The 22,061-nt window shown below is 41.5% G+C and overlaps 1 protein-coding gene across 2 annotated transcripts in view; it reads right to left on the bottom strand.

Annotated features, from left to right (window-relative positions):
- Positions 1 to 243: 243 nt before the first annotated feature.
- LOC108555706 (alpha-tocopherol transfer protein) overlaps positions 244 to 22,061 on the bottom strand; it is a 23,264-nt gene continuing 1,446 nt past the window's right edge. Inside the window, exons 2-6 of one of the 2 annotated variants that reach the window (XM_017911491.1) lie at positions 14,270 to 14,528; positions 4,786 to 5,077; positions 4,617 to 4,711; positions 2,647 to 2,961; positions 244 to 936 (exon numbers count right to left, since the gene is read on the bottom strand). In XM_017911491.1, the coding sequence (XP_017766980.1) occupies positions 580 to 936; positions 2,647 to 2,961; positions 4,617 to 4,711; positions 4,786 to 4,948 (930 nt within the window). In that variant the 5' untranslated portion in view covers positions 4,949 to 5,077; positions 14,270 to 14,528 and the 3' untranslated portion in view covers positions 244 to 579. Of the gene's footprint in view, positions 937 to 2,646; positions 2,962 to 4,616; positions 4,712 to 4,785; positions 5,337 to 14,269; positions 14,529 to 22,061 lie in introns of those variants that run through there. The other variant, XM_017911492.1, reaches the window with a different exon arrangement.

Below are 22,061 nucleotides of genomic sequence, written 5' to 3'. Positions count from 1 at the left end.
TCGCGCGATGCTCGCGGTTGAATAGACCTGCTCCTCGGCTGGATTCGATCTTATTAATCGTCGCTTGAGATTGTTTATTAATAGAACGTCCGTGTTCCTGTCACTGCGAGGCGGACTGACAGGCGTTATTCGATGGAACGAAATAATCGATTCGCCTGGGATCCAACCGTCATCGATCCCCTGGCTCCGTTATACTTGCTCCGGAGACTCGAGACACAGAGGTGTAGAAAGGAGGAGCGTGGATTTCTTTCCTGAAAACGTTTAATCGATACCTCGGCCCCTGGATGGGGAGCTCGAAGATCGTTGGACCTTACAAAACATAAAAACGCACGATAGATAGCGTGTGCAAGACATATAGTTGGGTTGCACCGCGGTTACAATACGTGTTCCGAGTAAAAATGCATCCTCTGAGAGGAGGGGCGAATATAAAAGGTGAGAGTAATAGGAGAGTCAAGGATCCTAGGACCCCGACTGGACAGACATGTCTATGAGCTACGGTGAATCGAGTACGCTTGTATGTTAATCAAGAATGGGAGCTGATATTCAGCTCGAGACGGAGTCCCTGAGGCACGTCCTAATTCAATCCTCGACCAATTGGTCTAACTGCTTCTGCATCTCCTCCGGGACTATATAACCTAGCTGCTTCATCTCTTTGACGATTTGAGGCACTTTGCTGAGGTTGTCGATCCATTTATAGTAAGCCAATTCCTCCCTGGTCCCGCCGTACTTCTTCGGCAAATGCGACGGCGAGATGTGCTTGTGCAGGCTGTCCATGTTGCTGCCGTGGAAGAAGATCTTGTTCTGCATCCTCACGTCCAACAGTGGCTTGAACACCGAGAATATCACGTCGAACACCCAGGATTGGTGCAGGATGTGTATAGCGTGGGTTATCATCGGGAACGCTGACACCATCAGTGCTATCACCATGCTGGCGATCTACAGATGAAAAAAAAGGGCAGTTATTAGACGACTGTCTTCAGCTTCATCCATCATGACAGATAAAATCGTGGCATAAGCTATGGTTTTCATTTTACATCAGAGAAGACGCAAAACACTGTCAATTTAGAAAGGAATGGAGCTATTCGGTTGAAAAGAGAGTCTGTATAGAGACTGAATTAATTGTTAACGAGATGGTAGGATATTTCGAGGAGGTTTGATTCGAGGTGAAGTGATTTTTTCTTTAATGGCAGCTCTGAGCTCGCAAGTTCAATCCGTTGACACCATCAATGCTATCGCCATGCTGGCGATCTACAGATGAAAAAAAAGGGCAGTTATTAGACGACTGTCTTCAGCTTCATCCATCATGACAGATAAAATCGTGGCATAAGCTATGGTTTTCATTTTACATCAGAGAAGACGCAAAACACTGTCAATTCAGAAAGGAATGGAGCTATTCGGTTGGAAATAGAGTCTGTATAGAGACTGAATTAATTGTTAACGAGATGGTAGGATATTTCGAGGAGGTTTGATTCGAGGTGAAGTGATTTTTTCTTTAATGGCGGCTCTGAGCTCGCAAGTTCAATCCGTTGACACCATCAATGCTATCGCCATGCTGGCGATCTACAGATGAAAAAAAAGGGTAGTTATCTCTGTCTTCAGCTTCATCCACCATGACAGATAAAATCGTGGCATAAGCTATGGTTTTCATTTTACATCAGAGAAGACGCAAAACACTGTCAATTTAGAAAGGAATGGAGCTATTCGGTTGGAAAGAGAATCTGTATAGAGACTGAATTAATTGTTAACGAGATGGTAGGATATTTCGAGGAGGTTTGATTCGAGGTGAAGTGATTTTCCTTTAATGGCGGCTCCGAGCTCGCGAGTTCAATCGCGGAGATATAAAAGCAAGGATTAATTGGGCGTTGCGTTCACTATGCCTTTGCAGGGACTGAGTTTCCTAATTCATCTATCGATACCGAGATGATAAATTGAAACGCCTAAATTATCCAGCGTGGTAACGAGGAAGATCCGATTCCAGGTCACGGTCTTCGATTCTGAGAGTGGTTCTCAACAAACTTTGACAGCCTTTAGACCCACGAGGTGGCGATATTTCTGGATTCTAGCATTTTAATACCGGGAAATCTCCAATTTAGGACCTAGCAGTAGTCATCCACTTCGTAATCGTCATCCCGAATCGAAATCCAAGTGGAAGATCTTTCGAGAACCGAAGTTGCGTGAGACGAAGATGGCTGTCACCAAGTTTCCTGCTCTTCCGCGTTGTTACGCGTCGTTACCCTTCTCCATCGACTTAATGATCCGACGAAGGATCAGAAAGATTCGCGGAAGAAGACTCGCGCTAGGAACTTGGCGGATCGTGTAAGTTTCAAGGACACTATTAGCACGGCGGATGTTCGGCCGGGATGAATAAACGTGGCAGGAGGTAGCGAGATAAAACGAGAGACTGTTAGTTTCAAGGGCGTTACAGATGGTTCAAGTTTCAAGAACGCTGAAGGTAAATCGATACCGGTAGCCAAGATACCTCGCGCGGTTAAATCAGACGCTCTGTCGTCGCCATTTTGCGTAATTCTTGCTCCTCGCACATCGAACTCGAACTCGAACTTGCACTCGAACTTGTTCTCGTGCGGCCATTTTACACTGGTCGAGGACAGAGCTACGAGAAGGAATTATGGGAACGTAAGATGGTACCTGAGGAGTGATGGTCCACGCATGCGCCATCGTGATGCCCTCCAGATCGAAAATGGCCACGCCGCCGAGGATCTGAGCCCTGGGCTCCAGCACTCCGAGCTCCAGGATGATGACAGTGGCTTTGAACAGCTCTTCCACTGGGTACTTCCTCGGGTCCCAGTTTCCCAGTCGATATATCATCATCCTTCTGCCACACTGGGTCCTATACGCTGGCACTGTCATCACGTCGTCCTCGCCTATGTGCTTCATCTCCACTGGACTCACGTCCTGATGGATCTCCGGGTGCTCCTCCTTGAAGTTGCAGTAGTTCACGATCTATCGAAAGAGCATCTTCCTTCAGACGTGCAATATTTGGTTTAATTATTCGAAATTTTTCGAGTCTCGTTATGCCAACGGGGGAATTTGTTTCACGGATGCTGCAGTAACCTAGATAAAATAGCGGAAGGTGTGCGACTTCTCTAACTCGGTTTACGCAGCGTTGTTCTAAATAAGAGGACCAAGTGCTCGCTTGCTTTCAAATCGAATTAGCTTGTCCTCGAATACGAAGTTCCAGCGGACCAGAGAATCCTCGGGAGGTTGCTCTGTGGGGCAAGCAGCCGTAGCTAAAGGGAACTGAAATTTAATCCTCTGCGGACGGGAATTATTTTCAATTTGCTTAGCGCGAGTCGAGAGACATCGGAGCACAGGATGTACAGTTGGGAATCGCGATTCGAGTGAAGGGGGACCGGCGATGATAAGGGCAAAATTATTTTTCACGAGTAGCAAGCGAAAATATTAACTTCGACACGACCTTTCCCGACATTTTTCTTTCCACGTACAACCGGTCAACGTATAATTAAATCACGCACCACTTTTTACCTATCTATTCATCATACAGGGTGGCACTGGAAGACTGAATGACACGAAACAAAAATAAACTGTATTCTTTTTTGACGTAGCCATTTTAATCTCCAAGGGGTGCTCTATAACTTGCACAAAAGGGACGTAAAAAGGGTTGAAAATGAGCAAGTCGTGACTTTTTCACATGCTCACCCTGTACCTATTCTCAAATTTTCTGTAATTACTGGGAAAGGAATTTTTCCAGAATTTCTTACATGGGAAGGAAGACTAAACAACGATTTTTATTTAATTATTGACGTTTGAAATAATACGGAAGAGATTCTTTTAATTGTTGGAATATTAAATCGGTCCCGGAAACGCAATCAACTCCGTTAATGATCCACGACACGCGAAATTGCGACTGTGAAGCGAATTCGTCTCGCGTTTCTCAGCCAACAGCTAACGAGGGCTCTTTGCAGAGTCTCGATTTTCCGGAAATCCCTCGAGCTAAGTTTCCTTTCCTCTCGAGGATCACCCCTCGTCGATCCTGGATCACGCGACGACTCTCTGAGGAGCTCGTGGGAAACGATCGATTAATTGGTCGCGTTGAACAATTAGTGCTGCCATTGGAAATGGTTCTGACTCGACTCTCGTTTGCTCACCGAATGCACTTTCGTTCGACTTCGTCGCGATTAACCCGAGATCTGTCGGTCTCTTTCTTTGCTACTCGCTGTTGACAGCGTTTTGACAGATAACTGTTACAGGCAAAGGTACGGGATGTTTACAGAGCTGTCCACGGAGATAATAATAGACGGATGTCCTCCGTGGAAGATAAACCAAAAATCGGGTCAGAAATCGTGAAAATCGGCTGAGAAATCGTGAAAATCGGTTCAGGAGGAACGTGTTGGCAGGGAATAGACTGGAGAAACAATTCTCTCGAGATATTTTCGATCACGAGTAGATAGTCTGCTGTTAGCTCGCCTTGACACGATTGTGCAACTGTTGCAGCTGGACTCGTTTCGCAAATCGCTGCCAACTATCTCTAGCGATTTTTACACCGATTCGCTGATAAGCCGTCGTTTGACAGGGGTAACTACAGAGATCGGGGTGAAAGAGGTAACGAATGATTAAGGAATTGAAATAAAACTCACCAATCTATGTGCCCGATTCACGTTGAAGTTCCTCGACCTCAGGAATCTGATGAGAAAATCGTCGTCCATCCGGTGCGGCAGGCACTCTCCTCTTTCTGTGAAACACAGAGTAGCCAGGACATAGAGAAAGAATAGCAAGCACCGTGAACGAGCCGCAAATAGTAATTACCGTAAATCATATCCCTCAGTTCCTGAAGAGTCCTGCACTTCACGTCATCCGTCTCTCCCAGCTCCCTCCTCGCGTACTCCATCACTTCCGGCGAGGGTTCCCCGAGATCCAGGCACACCTCTTCGTCGTTCACCTGGACCTGATCGTCCTTCAGCTCCGGCATCCCGTTCAGATCGATATTGCCGCGCTTTCCAACATCGACTTCGCTCTTTCCCAGTGAATCCTCCTGCAGAAGGATCTCGTTCCTCAGTCTAGGGCCCTGGATCCTGCCATTCGACGGGTTCTCGTCACCCTGCGGCATGATGAGCGTTCGCGTGACCACTCGGGCAAATCGGTTAGCTAGAACTGCGCTCAGATAAGCGTCATTCAACGACGCGACGTCGGAACGACAGATAACCTCGACGGAATCGCGGCTGGCCCCGCGACAATCACCGTGCGCTAGCAATTCGCTGTCAACTTTCGACCAGTTTCGCTTTTGTCCTTTTCCAAACCTCTCTTTCCCAACTGTTCCCACAAATTTGAATTCGCTGACGGGAAGAAAGAGCAAATCTTCGATTTAATTTCAATTCAGCTAGATTTCGGTCCCGTTTTATTTACACGGATTCGAGGAATTTCTTCCGGGAGGCGAGAGATATGGAATTGGGACTGGGTCCGCGTCACGAGGTTCATTCCCGTCGCTCTCGTCGGTATAACTGGCTGTTCTTCACTCTCAACGATGTATATTCGCGACGATAATCACGCGACAGAGATGGCCTGTTCCTTATCTGTCGCAGACGTGAACGCTGCAACGTGATCCAGCGGTCACGTGACGCCTGCACGAAGGATCCTTCCGGTTCCTGCACGATATTCTCAGCGAACAAAGCGTCCCGAGACTTTCAACCAGCTGCTGAATTATTAGCCTGCTTCCACGCGTAACTCCGCGACTTTCTCTCTGAAAAATTCTCGATCCACGAGTGTTTCGCGGTTCTTCGCTAGTTCACTACACAAAATCCGGATTTTATTTGACAGAGTGGTATGACAGAAATGTCACTGGATATGCTTCTTGTTCTTGTTCTTATTCTTCCTCGGGGGGTGTCCTTTGGGAAGGTTGCGAAGGATGGAATTTCGATTAGAATCACACGGACGAAGCGGACCGCGGAGAGACACTGAGAGGAAAATGCACGGGGTCCCGTGGACACGGAGCAGCGACGCAGATCGGTGACGCAACTGGCAGCAACTACGGGGCCCGGCCTCGTTGCATCGACTCAAAATGCAGTTTCCCTCTTACCTGCGGCCTCACCTTTGAGAACCTTAGCGTTAGAGGCAGCCATCGCGCCGCTCTCCCAGCCGACTCAAGGTTGCGCGTTTCGTTTTCACATTTTTGAACTTATTTGCTTTGGGTCCGTTTCGCAACTGTCCCTTTCGTAATTCCGAAACTCGTTATTCCGCTGCTACAATTTCTTTGCGATCAATTCTATTGGCATTTCGCATGGACGTCTGCTTTAAACGCGATTAGGATAAATAATTGGGACTTACCATCCTTCGCATTTGGGCCCAATTAATTAAATTTATTGGAATAATTAAATTGATAGTAATACTGAATAGGGACAAAGAAGATTTGTTCATAAAAATGGTAAATGGTTCGCTATGTTACTTTTATGGGCATGAGTCCCAATTTAGTTTCATAGTTTAAGGAGTTGATTGGAAAAATATGATATATGGTACTCGAAAAAATTGGTTTCTTTGCGAAAAATTAGAATTATTGATAAATTTCCAATTCTTCATTGCAATTGGGCCCAATTAATACAGAATAAGGATATCTTCGATTAACACTATGGTCTTTCTTCTAATTAAAAATTTCGCAATCAATTTTGTCGCTTTGGTCACTCGTCTCTGAGATTTTTCTTTCGATATAGGTGAAATCAATTTTTCCATGTCACTTCGTCCTCCATTTTTCTAAAATTTTTCTTATTTCGTTTCTTCTTCCACCGGTTATTTGGCCGGTCACAATAGAATTAGTATTAAAAAACGTATTAACGGTTCGTCATATTAATTTCACGAATACGAGTTTCAATTTAGGTTGAGAGTTCAAGGAGCTGATTAGAAAAATACGATATATGATATTAGAAAACATCGGTTTCTCTGGAAAAAATAGGTGTTACTGACAAATGACGATACTTCATACTGATTTATTAAGCGAGCTCGCGAGCGCAGAAAATCGCCCATGTTGTATGAGATTTGAAGAATATCGAGGATAAAATTAAAAAACGTAGAAACGACTCGCAATCACGTTCGCCATATTACTTTTCCGAGCACGAGTTCCTTTCCAGTTTAAAGTTCAAGGAGCTAGCGAGTGATTTGAAAGAATCGTTTCCTAAAAAATATAAGTTGTCATTAAATGACCGATAATTTTAATTAAAAATTTCGCGTTTTACTCACTTGACCTTGCCAATTTTAATTTTCTTTTATACATCAATTTTCTACTCGACGTTCTTAATATACAGGGAAATCGATTTTTCTATTTTTCGAGATTCTTTTTTCCTTAATTTCTTCGCCTTTTATGCATAAATTTTCTCTTCTTTTTTGTTAATTTTTTCGTCTTCTATACATAATTTTTCTATTCATTTTCGTTAATTTTTTCGTTTATCGATTATTTGTCTGGTCTAGTAGATTCACGATGCCTTTTATTTCTTTTCAATCGGTCGTTTTGCAACAGGCTATAAAATTTCATCAATGAAAATGCACGCGCTGGTAATTGATCAAATTGACTTATATAAAATTGATCAGGCATCGAAGCAACGGGTCGTCGAGACAAGTGAGTCGACGTAAATTTTATAATCAGACTAGAACCACGTTAGAGTCATACGGAGAAATATGAAAGCCATCGTAATACTTAATGCCCATACTTACAACTTTCATTGTTGACTCGGACTTTATTACCATGAATTATCCTATCCACACTTCGGACTAGTACATTCAGGACTATTTAACTTAACAAATGATTTACGAGACGTGCTGAACTGAAATGCAGTTAGGATGAATCAATTATCCCATTTCTGGTACTCTCAAAATTATACTATTTATACCATTTCACTCTACGATTATTTCCACGTCGGTGATAATTTTGCAAATAACATTTTTTAAAATATCGCGAAATTATTCGAAATTGCAATTTCTGGAATTTTCGTTATATAATTTTATTAAATTTCATTAGGATTATTTCGATGGATTTTAAATGGAGAAATTACAAAAGCAACGTATGTGGCTTAACAGTGACAGTCAGTCAGAGACAGTGGGCCCTCCTAATCTCGAGATAAATCCAAGTATCTTGAACAGCGATCAAGTACAAAATCTTAACTTAGAAAGTCGGCGTTGGCCTAACTCCACGTTGCTATACATCAACGCACAAGATCCACGAGCTTTCTAAATCACGTAAATAGACCGTTCTCGCGTATCAACGTTCCATTAGCAACTTTTTCGTCGGGCCTCGAGTGTTCAGCCATCGAACAAAGAAGCAACGTAGACATGGTAGTTGTTCATGGGAGAAAGTTTCGAGCTACTTGTAAGCAGCTGGCGTTAGCAAAATTAAAATCAAGCGGCTGAATGGGATCCAAGGTCGGTTGAACGATCGTTCGAGAGATCGGCTGAATAGATCTGTTCAGACACGGTCGATAGACCTCGCTGCTCGTGACCTGGTCCCCCGGTACCAACGGAATGATCATAGATTTATAAGTAAAAGCGCGCCGATGCTATCTGATCTTCCGTTCTCTCGAGATCGGGATGAAAGCAAAATTTCATTATTTTTATATCAAAATAGGAACGATATGATACAAAGTGAAATTAAAACGTGATCGCGGTTGCGATAGCGTCGAGTGCAACGTTCTACCCCTGATTTCAACAGATCGACGGATGCGGTGGATCAAAGGACAATAAAGGATCCATGCCTGGTACGATTGTTTGACGATTTTTGCGTCAATCATTGCCGATTTTCACATTTTCCAAGTGAAGAATGATATTAAGATGTAATGACACAAGATAAATTCGATGGAGAGGAATATAACGAGATGTGACGCGACCTAGGGAATTTTCCCTAGGACGTGACGCCGAGATTATGTCCTACGGACACTGTACATCAGGAGATAATAAGGAATCGATGACTGATAAGATTGTTAGATGATTTTTCCGTCAACCATTGCCGATTTTCACATTTTCCAAGTGAAGAATAATATTAAGATGTAATGACATAAGATAAATTCGTTGAAAAGGAATATGACGAGATGTGACGCGATCTAGGGAATTTTCCCTAGGACGTGACGCCGAGACTACGACCCATAGACACTGTACATCAGGGGATAATAAGGAATCGATGACAGATAAGATTGTTAGACGATTTTTCCGTTAACTATCGTTGATTTTCACATTTTCCAAGTGAAGAATGACGTTAAGATGTAATGACACAAGATAAATTCGATGGAGAGGAATGTAACGAGATGTGACGCTATCTAGGGAATTTTCCCTAGGACGTGACGCCGAGACTACGACCCATAGACACTGTACATCAGGGGATAATAAGGAATCGATGACAGATAAGATTGTTAGACGATTTTTCCGTTAACTATCGTTGATTTTCACATTTTCCAAGTGAAGAATGACGTTAAGATGTAATGACACAAGATAAATTCGATGGAGAGGAATGTAACGAGATGTGACGCTATCTAGGGAATTTTCCCTAGGACGTGACGCCGAGACTACGACCCATAGACACTGTACATCAGGGGATAATAAGGAATCGATGACAGATAAGATTGTTAGACGATTTTTCCGTTAACTATCGTTGATTTTCACATTTTCCAAGTGAAGAATGACGTTAAGATGTAATGACACAAGATAAATTCGATGGAGAGGAATGTAACGAGATGTGACGCTATCTAGGGAATTTTCCCTAGGACGTGACGCCGAGACTACGACCCATAGACACTGTACATCAGGGGATAATAAGGAATCGATGACTGATAAGATTGTTAGGCGATTTTTCCGCCAAATTCGATGAAGAGGCATGTAACGAGATGCGACGCGATCTAGGGAATTTTCTGTATGACGCGACCACGATCCACGGATGCAATACATCAAGGGATAACAAGGAATCGATGCCTGGAACTATTGTTCAACGATTTTTACATTTTCCAAGTAAAGAATGACATTACAATGTAATGGAACAAACGAAATTCGAAGAGAGGAGTGTAACGAAATTTTTTGATTCCATCTAGGGAATTTTCCCTATAACGCAGCGCCGAGTCTACGACCCACGGATGCAGTACATCAAGATATAATAAAGAATCAATTCTTGGAACGATTGTTAACCGATTTCTATATTTTCCAAGTGAAGAATTATAATGTAATGGCACAAGCTAAATTCGTGGAAGAGGAATGTAACGAGATTTTTTGACGCGATCTAGGGAATTTTCCCCATGACACGACCTGTGGATGCAGTACATCAAAGAATCAATGCATGGTACGATAGTTAACCGATTTCTATATTTTCCAAGTGAAGAATAGCATTACAATGTAATAGAACAACCTAAATTCGTGGAAGAGGAATGTAACGAGATTTTTTGATGCGATCTAGGGAATTTTCCCTATGAGGCAACATCAGGATTGCGACCCACGAATGCAATACATCAAAGGATAATAAAGGATCGATGCCTGAAACTATTGTTAACCGATTTTTATATTTTCCAAGTGAAGAGTGACGTGACGATGTAATGGAACAAGCGAAATTCGAGGAGAGGAGTGTAACGGGATGCGACGCGATCTAGGGAATTTTCCCTATGACTCCGAGACAACGACCCGAGGGTCCGACGCAGAAATTAGACGCGTGAAACGCATCGGTTGCAGTGATCCGCGTTGTCCAAAGATGCATCGTCGAGTTGCGAAACGTGTCATGGTCATCCTGTTGCATCCACGGCTCGGTGCTTTCACTAACGACCACGTCGTGGGTGTATTTACGATTCACGTGCACGCGGACAAGGAGAAAGTAAAAGTAAGACTCTCGAGCCGGCGTTCCATCACTGATATTTCCACGTTTCACATGCGTTCCATAAATCACACCTAGGCACCTTTTACTGAGAATAAAGGTTCCCGATGATTTATTTCCGTCATTTATTTTCCATAACGTCGTCCAACGACTGTATAAATTGGAAGAAATTAACAAAATGGCGAATTAATTGTTGAGATATTAACACTTCCAACGAATATTACTTATTATGTGTCATACCTTTAATTGTATTTTTATATAATTACTTAATGAAAATTAATTTTATATATTTTTATATACAGGGTGACCATTGAAGTACTGAATGATATACGAGAAAAATAAGTTTTCGAAAAATATATTATTTTATTTGCGAATATTTTTAATAGACTTTTCCAGTATTGACTCTGATGACCGCCATTTTCCTGCTCGCAATGAAAGAAAATAAAAATCATCGAAGATGAATAATCTACGATTTTTTCAAACTCTTCAGTCTTTCACTATCCACCCTTTGTTTGTATATTTTTATATTATTAAATTATTTATTATATGTTATTATGTCAGTAACCATAAAACTACCACAATCAGTCAAATTAACCAATGGATGAGAAAGATAAAGAAGAATATTAAGAAAAATCGCATAAGAGGAAATATTCGAATTGGTATTATGTATGTACCAAAAGACAGATTACCTAGTTAAGTAATTTACAGTCTGTTTTGCAGTCTCGAACGCTGGTAAAAGACACGTAAAAACGAGAAACGATCACGTAATAATAATCACCCATAAATTAAAAGAAAAACAACAAACACCTAATACTAAAACTGTAAAAATATTCAGCAAAAATAAAAGAAAGGGGAAACAAAATTAAATGATCACAGCGATGACATCAAATGCGGAATTTCAAATGAAAAATTCAAAAATGTCATTTCCATGCATGAAGTGCAAATAACGTTATCTCCAGATGGAACAAATTCTCCGATCATAGAGATCGATTTTATCTCAAAATGCTCGATCAAAATTTAAACTCGATAAAAATATTTTTATTCGAAACAAAATATCGTATCATTCGAAATCTTAAAAGTAACTAGATCTGCTACAGATCTTAAAATTCCCTATTTACCTCGATTTAACTAGTGATTTTCCATGGGAAATTGTCAAAATGAAAAGTATCGAAAATATTTCGTATAGATCTGACATAGATCCCGAAATCCGATCATAAAGATCGATTCTATTTTAAAATCCTTGATCAAAATTTAAACTCGATAAAAATATTTTTATTCGAAATAAAATATCGCATCATTCGAAATCTCAAAAGTAACTAGGGCTGCTATATCTCTTAAAATTCCCTATTTACCCTGACTTAACTAGTGATTTTCCACGGGAAATTGCCAAAATGAAAAGTATCGGAATTATTTCAAATAGATCTACCATAGATCCCAAAATCCCCTAGTCATTCATCTCGACTTAACGAGTGCTCTAGGCATGCGCCAAAGTGGGAAATAAAAATTCCGGCTGACAGGTATGAAATAATGAACCGATCTCGAATACAAACACGTAAAGCGGTCATAGAGAATTTAAAACGAATTTAATATGACAAGCCTGGAAATATATCTTGTTCCCTGAACATTATTAGAAACCCGCCTTAACGATTTACTTCGGAGTATCTCTTAGCTCGCTGTGAGTTATAGGCCTATTTCTTTGCTGGCTAGGCTCGAACGACCGCCAATTTTTACGGCCCCGATTCCCGTAATAGCGTTTTAATGGCACGCACGATTCGCCTTTGCGATGAAATAACTCGCAATAATTCGTCATTACGTTCGTTGATGCAATTTCGCTGAGCTGCATAAGCCGCATGTCCTCGTCACTTTCTCTGTTCGCGCGGATGTTGCTGCAACTTGCCGTTTCGTTTGCCAACTATGGCATTTCACTTTGTTCACAGCCTAACTGCAGACGATTCCGAGAGTCATCGAACAGCTCACGATGTCCCGGTTATCATCCACGTCCCACTTCTGCCATTTTTCACGCCGTTCTTTCGCGACGCCGGGATTATGCAGCAGCGCCCCCAACGATTGCGAACAAAATGGTGGCGCGAGAGGAGGATGATCGATTGTTCGATAGAGCTACTGAATGAAAGTATAATTCGTATCAGCTTGTTCTGCAGATACGGGATTGTAAATTATTAGCTAGCTGTCGGAGGAAAAGTGAAATGGAATGGCGAAGCTATATATCGAGTGTAATTACAGGTTTACCGAGAGACAGGGAATTTCCTCGAGGATTAATCGATGCAAGACTTCTTCGAGACCGTCTCTGTCCTGTCTGATTTCTAAACTGACCTTGGCACGAAGCGAAATAGCGAAACGTTAGAGTCGATGGATAAAATTCACAGAGGAATGCGAAAATTTAATTGGGACCAGGGGGAATAGGGATGTTAAAAATAGGGACGTCATTTTGGAACTCGAGATCTACCAATTTAAAAATGTCGAAGACTTTATTGCGAGGAGTGACAGAATTTAACAGGGAAAGTTCTTTTCATTGACACAAGACTCATCAAAAATAAGAATTTCGAAGACTAAACTGCAAAGGATGACAGAAATTGACAGAAATTAGGAAATATTCGAATGTCAGAGCGTCCTTAGTCAAAATTTACAGAGATCAAGCGGTTTTGGAGTTATGTGAAAGACAAATACTATAATGGGTACCTTAAACGATGCCAAAATCCAATTGGAACCAAGAAAAATCGAGATATCAAAAATCAGGAGACCATTTTGGAATTTAAAGACTCCACTACTAAGAACGACAGAAATTCCTCCCAAAAATTCTTTCATTGACACCAGATTCCTCAAAAATAATACTCTTTCAACCCCAAAGACTCGAAGCTTTCACTGCAACGAGCGATCAAAATTTACAAAAATTGATCTACCTTTTGCCAATTATTGACAGCGGTCAGAGCAATCCTGATCCACACCAGTGTTCCTTAAAAATCTCAGAGATTACAAAGACTAAATACAAGAAATTATAGTAATTCCTCCCAAAAAGTCCTTTCATTGACACCAAACTCCTCAAAAATAATACTCTTTCAACCCCCCGAAGAATTAGAAGCTTCTGCAAAGGACGATAGAAATTTACAAAAATTTATTTGCATTTTGCCAATTATTGACAGCGATCAGAGCAATCCTGATCCACACCAGTGTTCCTTAAAAATCTCAGAGATTACAAAGACTAAATACAAGAAATTATAGTAATTCCTCCCAAAAAGTCCTTTCATTGACACCAAACTCCTCAAAAATAATACTCTTTCAACCCCCCGAAGAATCAGAAGCTTCTGCAAAGGACGATAGAAGTTCAGAAAAATTGATCTGCATTTTGCAAATTAATCAAAGTGATCAAATGTACGTTAAATCGAAAGATTCCACGACGAAGTACGCGTTTAAAATATTTGAAGCACTATTTGTAAGGATGCAGGAGGTACTCACCTTGTGAGGCTGTTTCGTCAAGGACGTGATGCGATCCGTGCGCTAGCGCGATCCTGCGTGCACTGCGACCACTGGAGAACCTACTCAGCCGGTTTCATGCCTCTTCCGTGTTTGTAAATCTGCGAGCGAGAAAGTTGCACGCCGATTGTGGCACAACCCAACGACGCACGAATGCTCGTCGTGCTGACACCGCTTCCTGGAGGGCCTGGCTTGCGCCTCGGTCATTTGACACCGTTCATTCGCTTCCTGCTTCGTCCTCCTGCGATTCGTCCACGATTAACGTTTTACCTGTTCAGCCTCTCTTGTCTCGTCAACCGTCCTTTGAACTTTCCCGATACCCGCAGACGTCGAGCATGTTTACAAGCAAGTCTAGTTACGTAAACGGCAAGACGCTGTCAACGATTTGCAACTTTGGAGCGGTGTATCTCTGGGTAGAAAAATCCCACGAGTGTCAATCAAATTTCATTTTACAGAGGAAGATTAGTAGCATGAGTGACAGTGCATAGAAATATTGAGAAAAAATTACTGTCTTTGAAATACTTTCAAAAATACCCCGAAAAGCGAGAGTCTCTATTTATTTCCTTTTTTATTTTTCATTTACATGCTAAGAAATTTTCAGTATGTTGCTCTATACTATAGATGATCATAGTCCTCGAGTCTACGCTGCTGTTGACACGTTTTTCCTCAAAAAATTTTCCGTATTTTATAATATTCATAAATATTATTAATTTTCGGTATATTCCTTCGCTTGGGAGAGTTATCCTGCAGAATTTGTAACATTGACGCCCTTGGCTACTGTGGTCGCATATACGCGCTCAGAAATTGTGCTTTTGTGACACGGAGGGTGCATATAAACGCTCAACACAGTTTGTTTTTTTGACACGGAGGGCGCATCTCTGCCCAAAATTTTGCCGTTCTCGACGGTCATTGTAAATGAATTCCTACCCGTGTTGTACGATCTGTGCGTTTCAAAGTCTGCCGTAGTCAAAGGGTTAATAGAAATGACACGCGCTTCGAATCCAGGTGAAAATGCTAGCTCCGATAGACACGGTGATTACAGTTGCGTGTCCGGTAAGAGTGCAGGAACGCGATGGTGAAGCAACAAGGATCGGGTCGAGAAACTCGCTGAACAGTGAAATTGCTACTAATCCAGTAATTTCTTCTGCATTATCACGGAAAGTGCTTCTCATTGCTCGAGCGTAGTGGGCACCGTTTCGAAATGCACAGGAAGCGGAGTAATACCAGTTTCTTGGCTTCTGCAAATCATAATTCCATTTTGTGGCAAAATATCGCAACGTTGGGAAATTTCAGTCTTGCCTCGATCTCACGAGCGACTGATTCAATTAGAGAAGACGAAAAATCATTTCGTTCAATTCGATTACACCTGTCCACGTCGAACCGTGTCCAATTCGCTGTCAAATGACAGGAAAAGCTGGTCCAACTCTGATTGCATCCTCGACGCAGGGATCGAAGATGTTCTCGTTGACGGGATCGAATTCTCGAAGGGACGTCTGGGATTGCAGGATTAGCAGACTTGGCCATCCCTGTGCAGCCATTTTTTCTTGTTTAACGGCTCCAGGGAGCCAACTAATCTCGAGCTGCTGATTCAGTTTCGAGGGTTGCTCGACGCCTAATGGCTGGATAAGCTGCTCGTTGGAGCAGAGACTCTGGACCCGACCGGGTTAACGAAGTCTCTCACGAAAGAGGGATTCCAGGAAATTCGAAACCCAGGAAGAAAAATGTCGGCTTGGACGGGCGCAGTTAACGAAATGGGACTGCTCGATCTTCCGACAGAGGAACTGGGTGAACACGATAAAGGGAACGTGTCAGCAGAGTGTCCGAGAAATATATATTTCCTGATTTAATTTCAACGTGAAAATCGCAGAACGAGGTTGTGAAACAACTTTCATTTTGTACACCCAACGTGTGCAGCTCGCCATTCCATTAGCATACATTCTTGTTGAGCACATTAATTCCTAGTACCAACGTAACGTCAACGAGTTATGAAACCGTTGGATGGATATAATCTTTGATTTCGAATCTCTCGTAACCTCTATCTATATTGATCTCAGACATGTCTTAATTCCGAGCTGGAGCTAGTAGGCCAGTCGAGACGACTGGCTCCGGACGTTTCGTCGGTGAAATTGGTAGAAACACGTGGCTGCTTTTGGGAAAATTAACATGGAGGATTATCAAAATAGAAAGGTCGATGTAGATAATATTCATCATCATCGTGTCGTTTGAATTATTATTTAAACACACGTCATGGGTTGGTAGTTGTAACGCTGGTCCGATAAGAAATTCGCAAGTCCCGTTTTATCACCGTGCGAATTCGAAAGAAAATTTCTAAAAACGGTCCTCGTGAGAAGAAGCTCTTGAAAAATGACTAAAATCGTTCGAGGAATATCTGGACAATAGAAGACAGGCTTGAAAGAATTTTTAGGAAGCAAGACAGGAAAATTAAGTAACTATTAAATTAAGTAATTAATTAAATTAATTAACTTATTAAATTAAGTAACTAACTTAGAAGAAGGTTACCAAAATTATTTGAGAAGACTCTTAGGGATCCGGATAAGTTTGGAAACTCAATTTAAAGGTTCAAAAATTCGTAGAAACTCCGTTTGAAGATCCAAAAATTCGTAAAAACTCGGTTTGAAGATGAGAAAAATTCGTAGAAACTCGGTTCGAAAATTCAAAAATTCGTAAATACTAGGTTCAAGGGTTCAAATATTCGTAGAAACTAGGTTCGAAGGTTAAAAAATTCGTAGATATTAGGTTTAAAGTTCGAAAATTCGTAGAAACTCGGTTCCGAGGTTTAAAAATTCGTAGATACTAGATTCAAAGGTTCAAGAATTCGTAGATACTAGGTTCAAAGGTTCAAAAATTCGTAGAAACTCGGTTTAAAGGTTCAAATGTTCGTAGAAACTCGGTTCGAAGTTTCATAAATTCGTAGAAACTCGGTTCAAAGGTTCAAAAATTCGTAGAAACTAGGTTCAAAGGTTAAAAAATTCGTAAAAACTCGGTTCGAAGGTTCAATAATTCGTAGAAACTCGGTTCAAAGGTTCAAAAATTCGTAGAAACTCGGTTTAAAGGTTCAAAAATTCGTAGAAACTCGGTTTAAAGGTTCAAATGTTCGTAGAAACTCGGTTCGAAGGTTCAAAAATTCGTAGATACTAAATTCAAAGGTTAAAAAATTCGTAGATATTAGGTTCAAAGGTTCAAAAATTAGTAGAAACTCAGTGAAAAAGTTCAAAAATTCGTAGATACTAAATTCAAAGGTTAAAAAATTCGTAGATATTAGGTTCAAAGGTTCAAAAATTAGTAGAAACTCAGTGAAAAAGTTCAAAAATTCGTAGAAACTCGGTTTAAACGTTCAAATGTTCGTAGAAACTCGGTTCGAAGGTTCAAAAATTCGTAGATGCTAAATTCAAAGGTTAAAAAATTCGTAGATATTAGGTTCAAAGGTTCAAAAATTAGTAAAAACTCAGTGAAAAAGTTCAAAAATTCGTAGAAACTCGGTTCGAAGGTTCAAAAATTCATAGAAAATCGCCAATCTAATTTACCGAAGAATTCGAAGCTCGAAAAATACTCGAGTGCTCAGAAGACAGCAAGAGGACAAAATCGAAAGAAATACGAAAAGCAAAGCCGATCTCCGTGAAACGTGCTAGCATTTATCCACTTAATACATCGATCATGAACCGCGGGAAAGGCTAAGAGTTCGCGCGCGTTCGCCAAATAAAAGGATCACAAGACGCACAGTATGGATTTCACTGTGCAAGTGGACATGGCAAAGCGACTGCGAAATCGTCGGCTTAGAAAGGGAAATCGCGAAGTTTATCGGAGACCGGAAACCACGATACGTCCATGGCAGCTGGAATGAAGCCTGAACGTGTAGGAAGTAAGAGTTTCCCTTTCTGACGGCGATCGGCTAATCGTTTCTCGAGTTGATTCGATAACGCCCTCGATAATTGGCCACGGCTCGGATCGCGTCTATCATTAGCCCAATTATATCGATATGCAATTACTCTTCCGTAGACTGCACCGCGCCGATATTTCTCGCGTCGCGCCAATTATCCAGGGTGTCAATTATATTTTTATTTCGTTAAACACAAGCGACTCCGGGAGCAGAGAAATCGGCAGTGAACCGCCTGCGATCGGTATCGCAGATCGTAGAAAGATATCCGAGATACCAGTATTGCACAGCCGAACGCGCCTAATCGATGCCAACCGCGGATCGCTGCGCTTTACGCCGCACTGGAAGAAGAAAGATGGCGGACAAACAGGAGAAATCGCGTGATCGGTTGTTATTAAGAAAATCCGCACTTTCTAGATAAGCTTGGACGAAAATGTAAATCCGATGTTTACCCAGAGAAAAGCAAACGGACGAGAGATAGATACTTAATGGCTGTTTGACAATCGGAGACATGTCTTCTGTGTTTCCTGTCACGTATATCATCTTTATCCTCGGCCGGTTTACGTAACCGACCGTCCTTCTCGAAGGAGAGGTCGTGGAAAATTCGGGAAAAACGGGCCAGCCATTATTCACGATCGCACCGAGGGACGAAATTCTCGCTAAGCTGTCAACCGCAGACCACTCGTGACACGGCTAGAATTTTACAGCCAGTCTCTTTACGAGCACGTGTCGCCGGACTTGGAATAACGCAGACTGGAATTACAACTGGAAAGGAAGGACACGCAGTCTGAATCCTTTTTGTCTCATGTCAGAATGTCCAGGTATTACACAATCCCTCGGGAACGACGCGAACAATCAACAGATGGACAATTAATCACAGCCGATATCGTCCACAGGCCAATTAAGCGGAGAGAAAAAATGTCGTGTAAAAAGTCACGCGTTTTTATTTCGACAACGTGTCCCAGTGATCCCCAGTCCTAGAAAACTTGCTCGTAGAGAGGGAAGTATTACGAGGATAGTTGACAGCGGTTTGAGAACCCTCCTCGCGATCCGTGATTAAGCAAAGACGAGCTAATTACCAGGTTATTATTTCCGCGTAATCGTCGTCACCAGTTTTTCACCGTTTGTTATCGATATTGAAGATCCTATTTTCGTATTCGTCTCGCATCAACAGGTTCGGATAAGGCTTCGCGAGGCCTTCCGTGATATACCGCGTGGATCTGCTTGCTCGAAAACTGGAAAAGTACTAAACGACTGGTGGAAACGCGATGTTCCTTCCTTTTCACTGCGACACGGCCACTGAATACTAATGTCCCAGCTAGTACGTGCCTCTTTGAACCTCCTGCGCCACCGCGGATGCAACAATGGCGGCGGATGACCAAGCTTCTGTCAATCCTCGCGCAATATGGCGTTCCACCGACCTTAAGCTCCCGATTCTAATATCACCTGACTTCCCAGTTCGATAATTGGACATTAACACTTAGGTTGGAACATCGACTGCGAGTTATCTGTCCAACGAGTACTAATTTCTATTTCAAACTGCAGGAGTTTGACCGAGGTTAGGTCAGCTTTGAGCTATTTTCGCCTCGCGTGTCTTAGATTCCGGGATTATTATACAAATTTCATCACTATTCTACCTAATCCCTATTCTCTAATTTCCATTCTTGTTTTGCTCTTGATCTCGGTCGTTTCCGAGATCTCGGTGCGATATCCTTTACTCTTTGGGGCACGCTGAGATCAAGTGTCTCAGCTTTTCGATGCAACGGAATGCAGGTGGGTCATTTTCAGTCCCACCTTGAAATATTGCAATACCTGCACGCGTTTCCGAGATCTCGGTGCGATATCCTTTACTCTTTGGGGCACGCTGAGATCAAGTGTCTCAGCTTGTCGATGCAACGGAATGCAGGTGGGTCATTTTCAGTCCCACCTTGAAATATTGCAATAGCTGCACGCGCATAGGTTTATATTTCGTCTTACTTACGTAAAGCAGTTGGTAATGCCTTCGACAAATGTTATAAACCTATTCGCTCGTGTTGACAGCATTCAGCATGTCAGTACAGGTTCATCAATTGTTACAAGTGGAAGATTTATCGCGACTATGTTTTTTCCTTGGTTTTATGTTTTTGCATTACGTGATTCCTTTATTGGTAAGAATATACCAATTTTGTTCAATTTAAAACGCAATAAGATTTCGATGCAACAAGAGTTAATCACGCTGTGCACGCAAGTTAGATACGGCTAGGAAATTCTTCGGAAAAAGCATTCCTTGTGGCTTTCTTTGTAATTTTGATATGTCATCGTCATCCTTCTGAAAACTTGATTCGCGATGACGATTTTTCCCAGAAGAAAACCTCGCCGTTAAGTCGAACGATCTCCCGTGTTAATTCCGCCGATACAGATTTGCATTTGCCATACGCGAGCAGTAGAAATCGGACTTTACCCGTGCCTACGTCAAGGAAACGCACGAGAGTAATTTGCACCTGACGCACAGGGTGTCCTCGGGTTAATTTGGTAACATCGTGTACCACGGCTGTCCTTGGATCTTTCGACGACTTTTGCCCCGAGATTTATGGTTTTCGAATATGCCTCGCGGTTGGGAGACATCGAATCACGAGGGTCACGTATTACTCTTCTCCAAGGATCTTCCGTTCTAGCCTATCTCGTCATTTTTCTTCGCGAAAAACGTTGAACTTCGCGTTGCTTCTGCGTCGAATCAAATTGCGAAATATTTCACGATTCGGTACGCTATTGCTTGAATTATTAAACGATCGTTCGTTGGAATATTCGATTATAAATTGTTTAAATGGACTCGTAAATGGTACTCGTATTCTATTATATTACAGAAAAATTTTTTCGAATGCCTCTGCTGTTAGGCTAGGATCCTATGACCCCTCTGGTATTTAAAAATACGCGTTATAATTATTACTGGTCCACAGGATCCCCTAAATACTGCCGATATTATTTTTGTACAAGTGTCAACAATATTTTAGAAAATTTAATGTGCAGGGTCATTTTGGGAGAGATACGTCACTGAAAGATTTTGGAAAAGCAGCTATTTTATAAATACAAAGTTACATTTTATTATAGATATACAAATTAATAATTATATTCCACTTATCTATGTTTTTATTCTTTTTGTGGAAAATGTAAAAAGTATAAAGTGTGACATGTCTCTTTTAAAGTGTCACTGTACATTACAATTTTCTAAATTATTGTTAAATAAAGGAATACGTGGAATTATGTCGGAATTATAATAACTTATCCTTAACTACCAATAATTTAGCCCAATTACCAGAAAATTAAATAATTATATAAAAGTTTACGGCGAAACTAAAGTTCAAATTACTTCTTGTATTTTTACTTCGTATCAAATCGATTAAGCACCTAGTTTTATGCTAATATTATATCACTGTGCGCGTAAAAAGTTAATTCCAGATCATTTCAACGAGTATTACAATCAAACCCACTGTGCGTGCATATAAAATTTCAAATAAACTAATCCCACGTTGTCATTACGACAAAAAGAAATCGTAAATGAATAAAATTTAAATTAAGTCTCCTCGGGAACAAATTTTTTTCCAAATTAACATTACGATACTCTCAAAACAGCCATTATAAAATAGAATAATAATGTACTAATAACAGAGACGTTCGTTTTCTCGCGATCATTCTAATTGTCTTTTCCCTAACAATAATCATAATAAAAAAAAAAAACTAAACGTACATGGATCCCCATCGGTACCCCGAAGAGCTTAAATACGTTCACCGTGCAATTCGCGATTTTCTTTGCTCGCCAGCCATCGTTAGGTACATCTCGTCTGCCTAGCCCGAACGCCCCAAAACGACGTGCCCCCAAGAAGTTGGAAGCTGGTACAGCCC

The sequence above is a fragment of the Eufriesea mexicana genome, unplaced genomic scaffold (genome assembly GCF_001483705.2).
Source record: "Eufriesea mexicana isolate 0111107269 unplaced genomic scaffold, ASM148370v2 scaffold278, whole genome shotgun sequence".
Taxonomy (NCBI): domain Eukaryota; kingdom Metazoa; phylum Arthropoda; class Insecta; order Hymenoptera; family Apidae; genus Eufriesea; species Eufriesea mexicana.
This window is presented reverse-complemented; position numbering and strand designations above follow the sequence as displayed.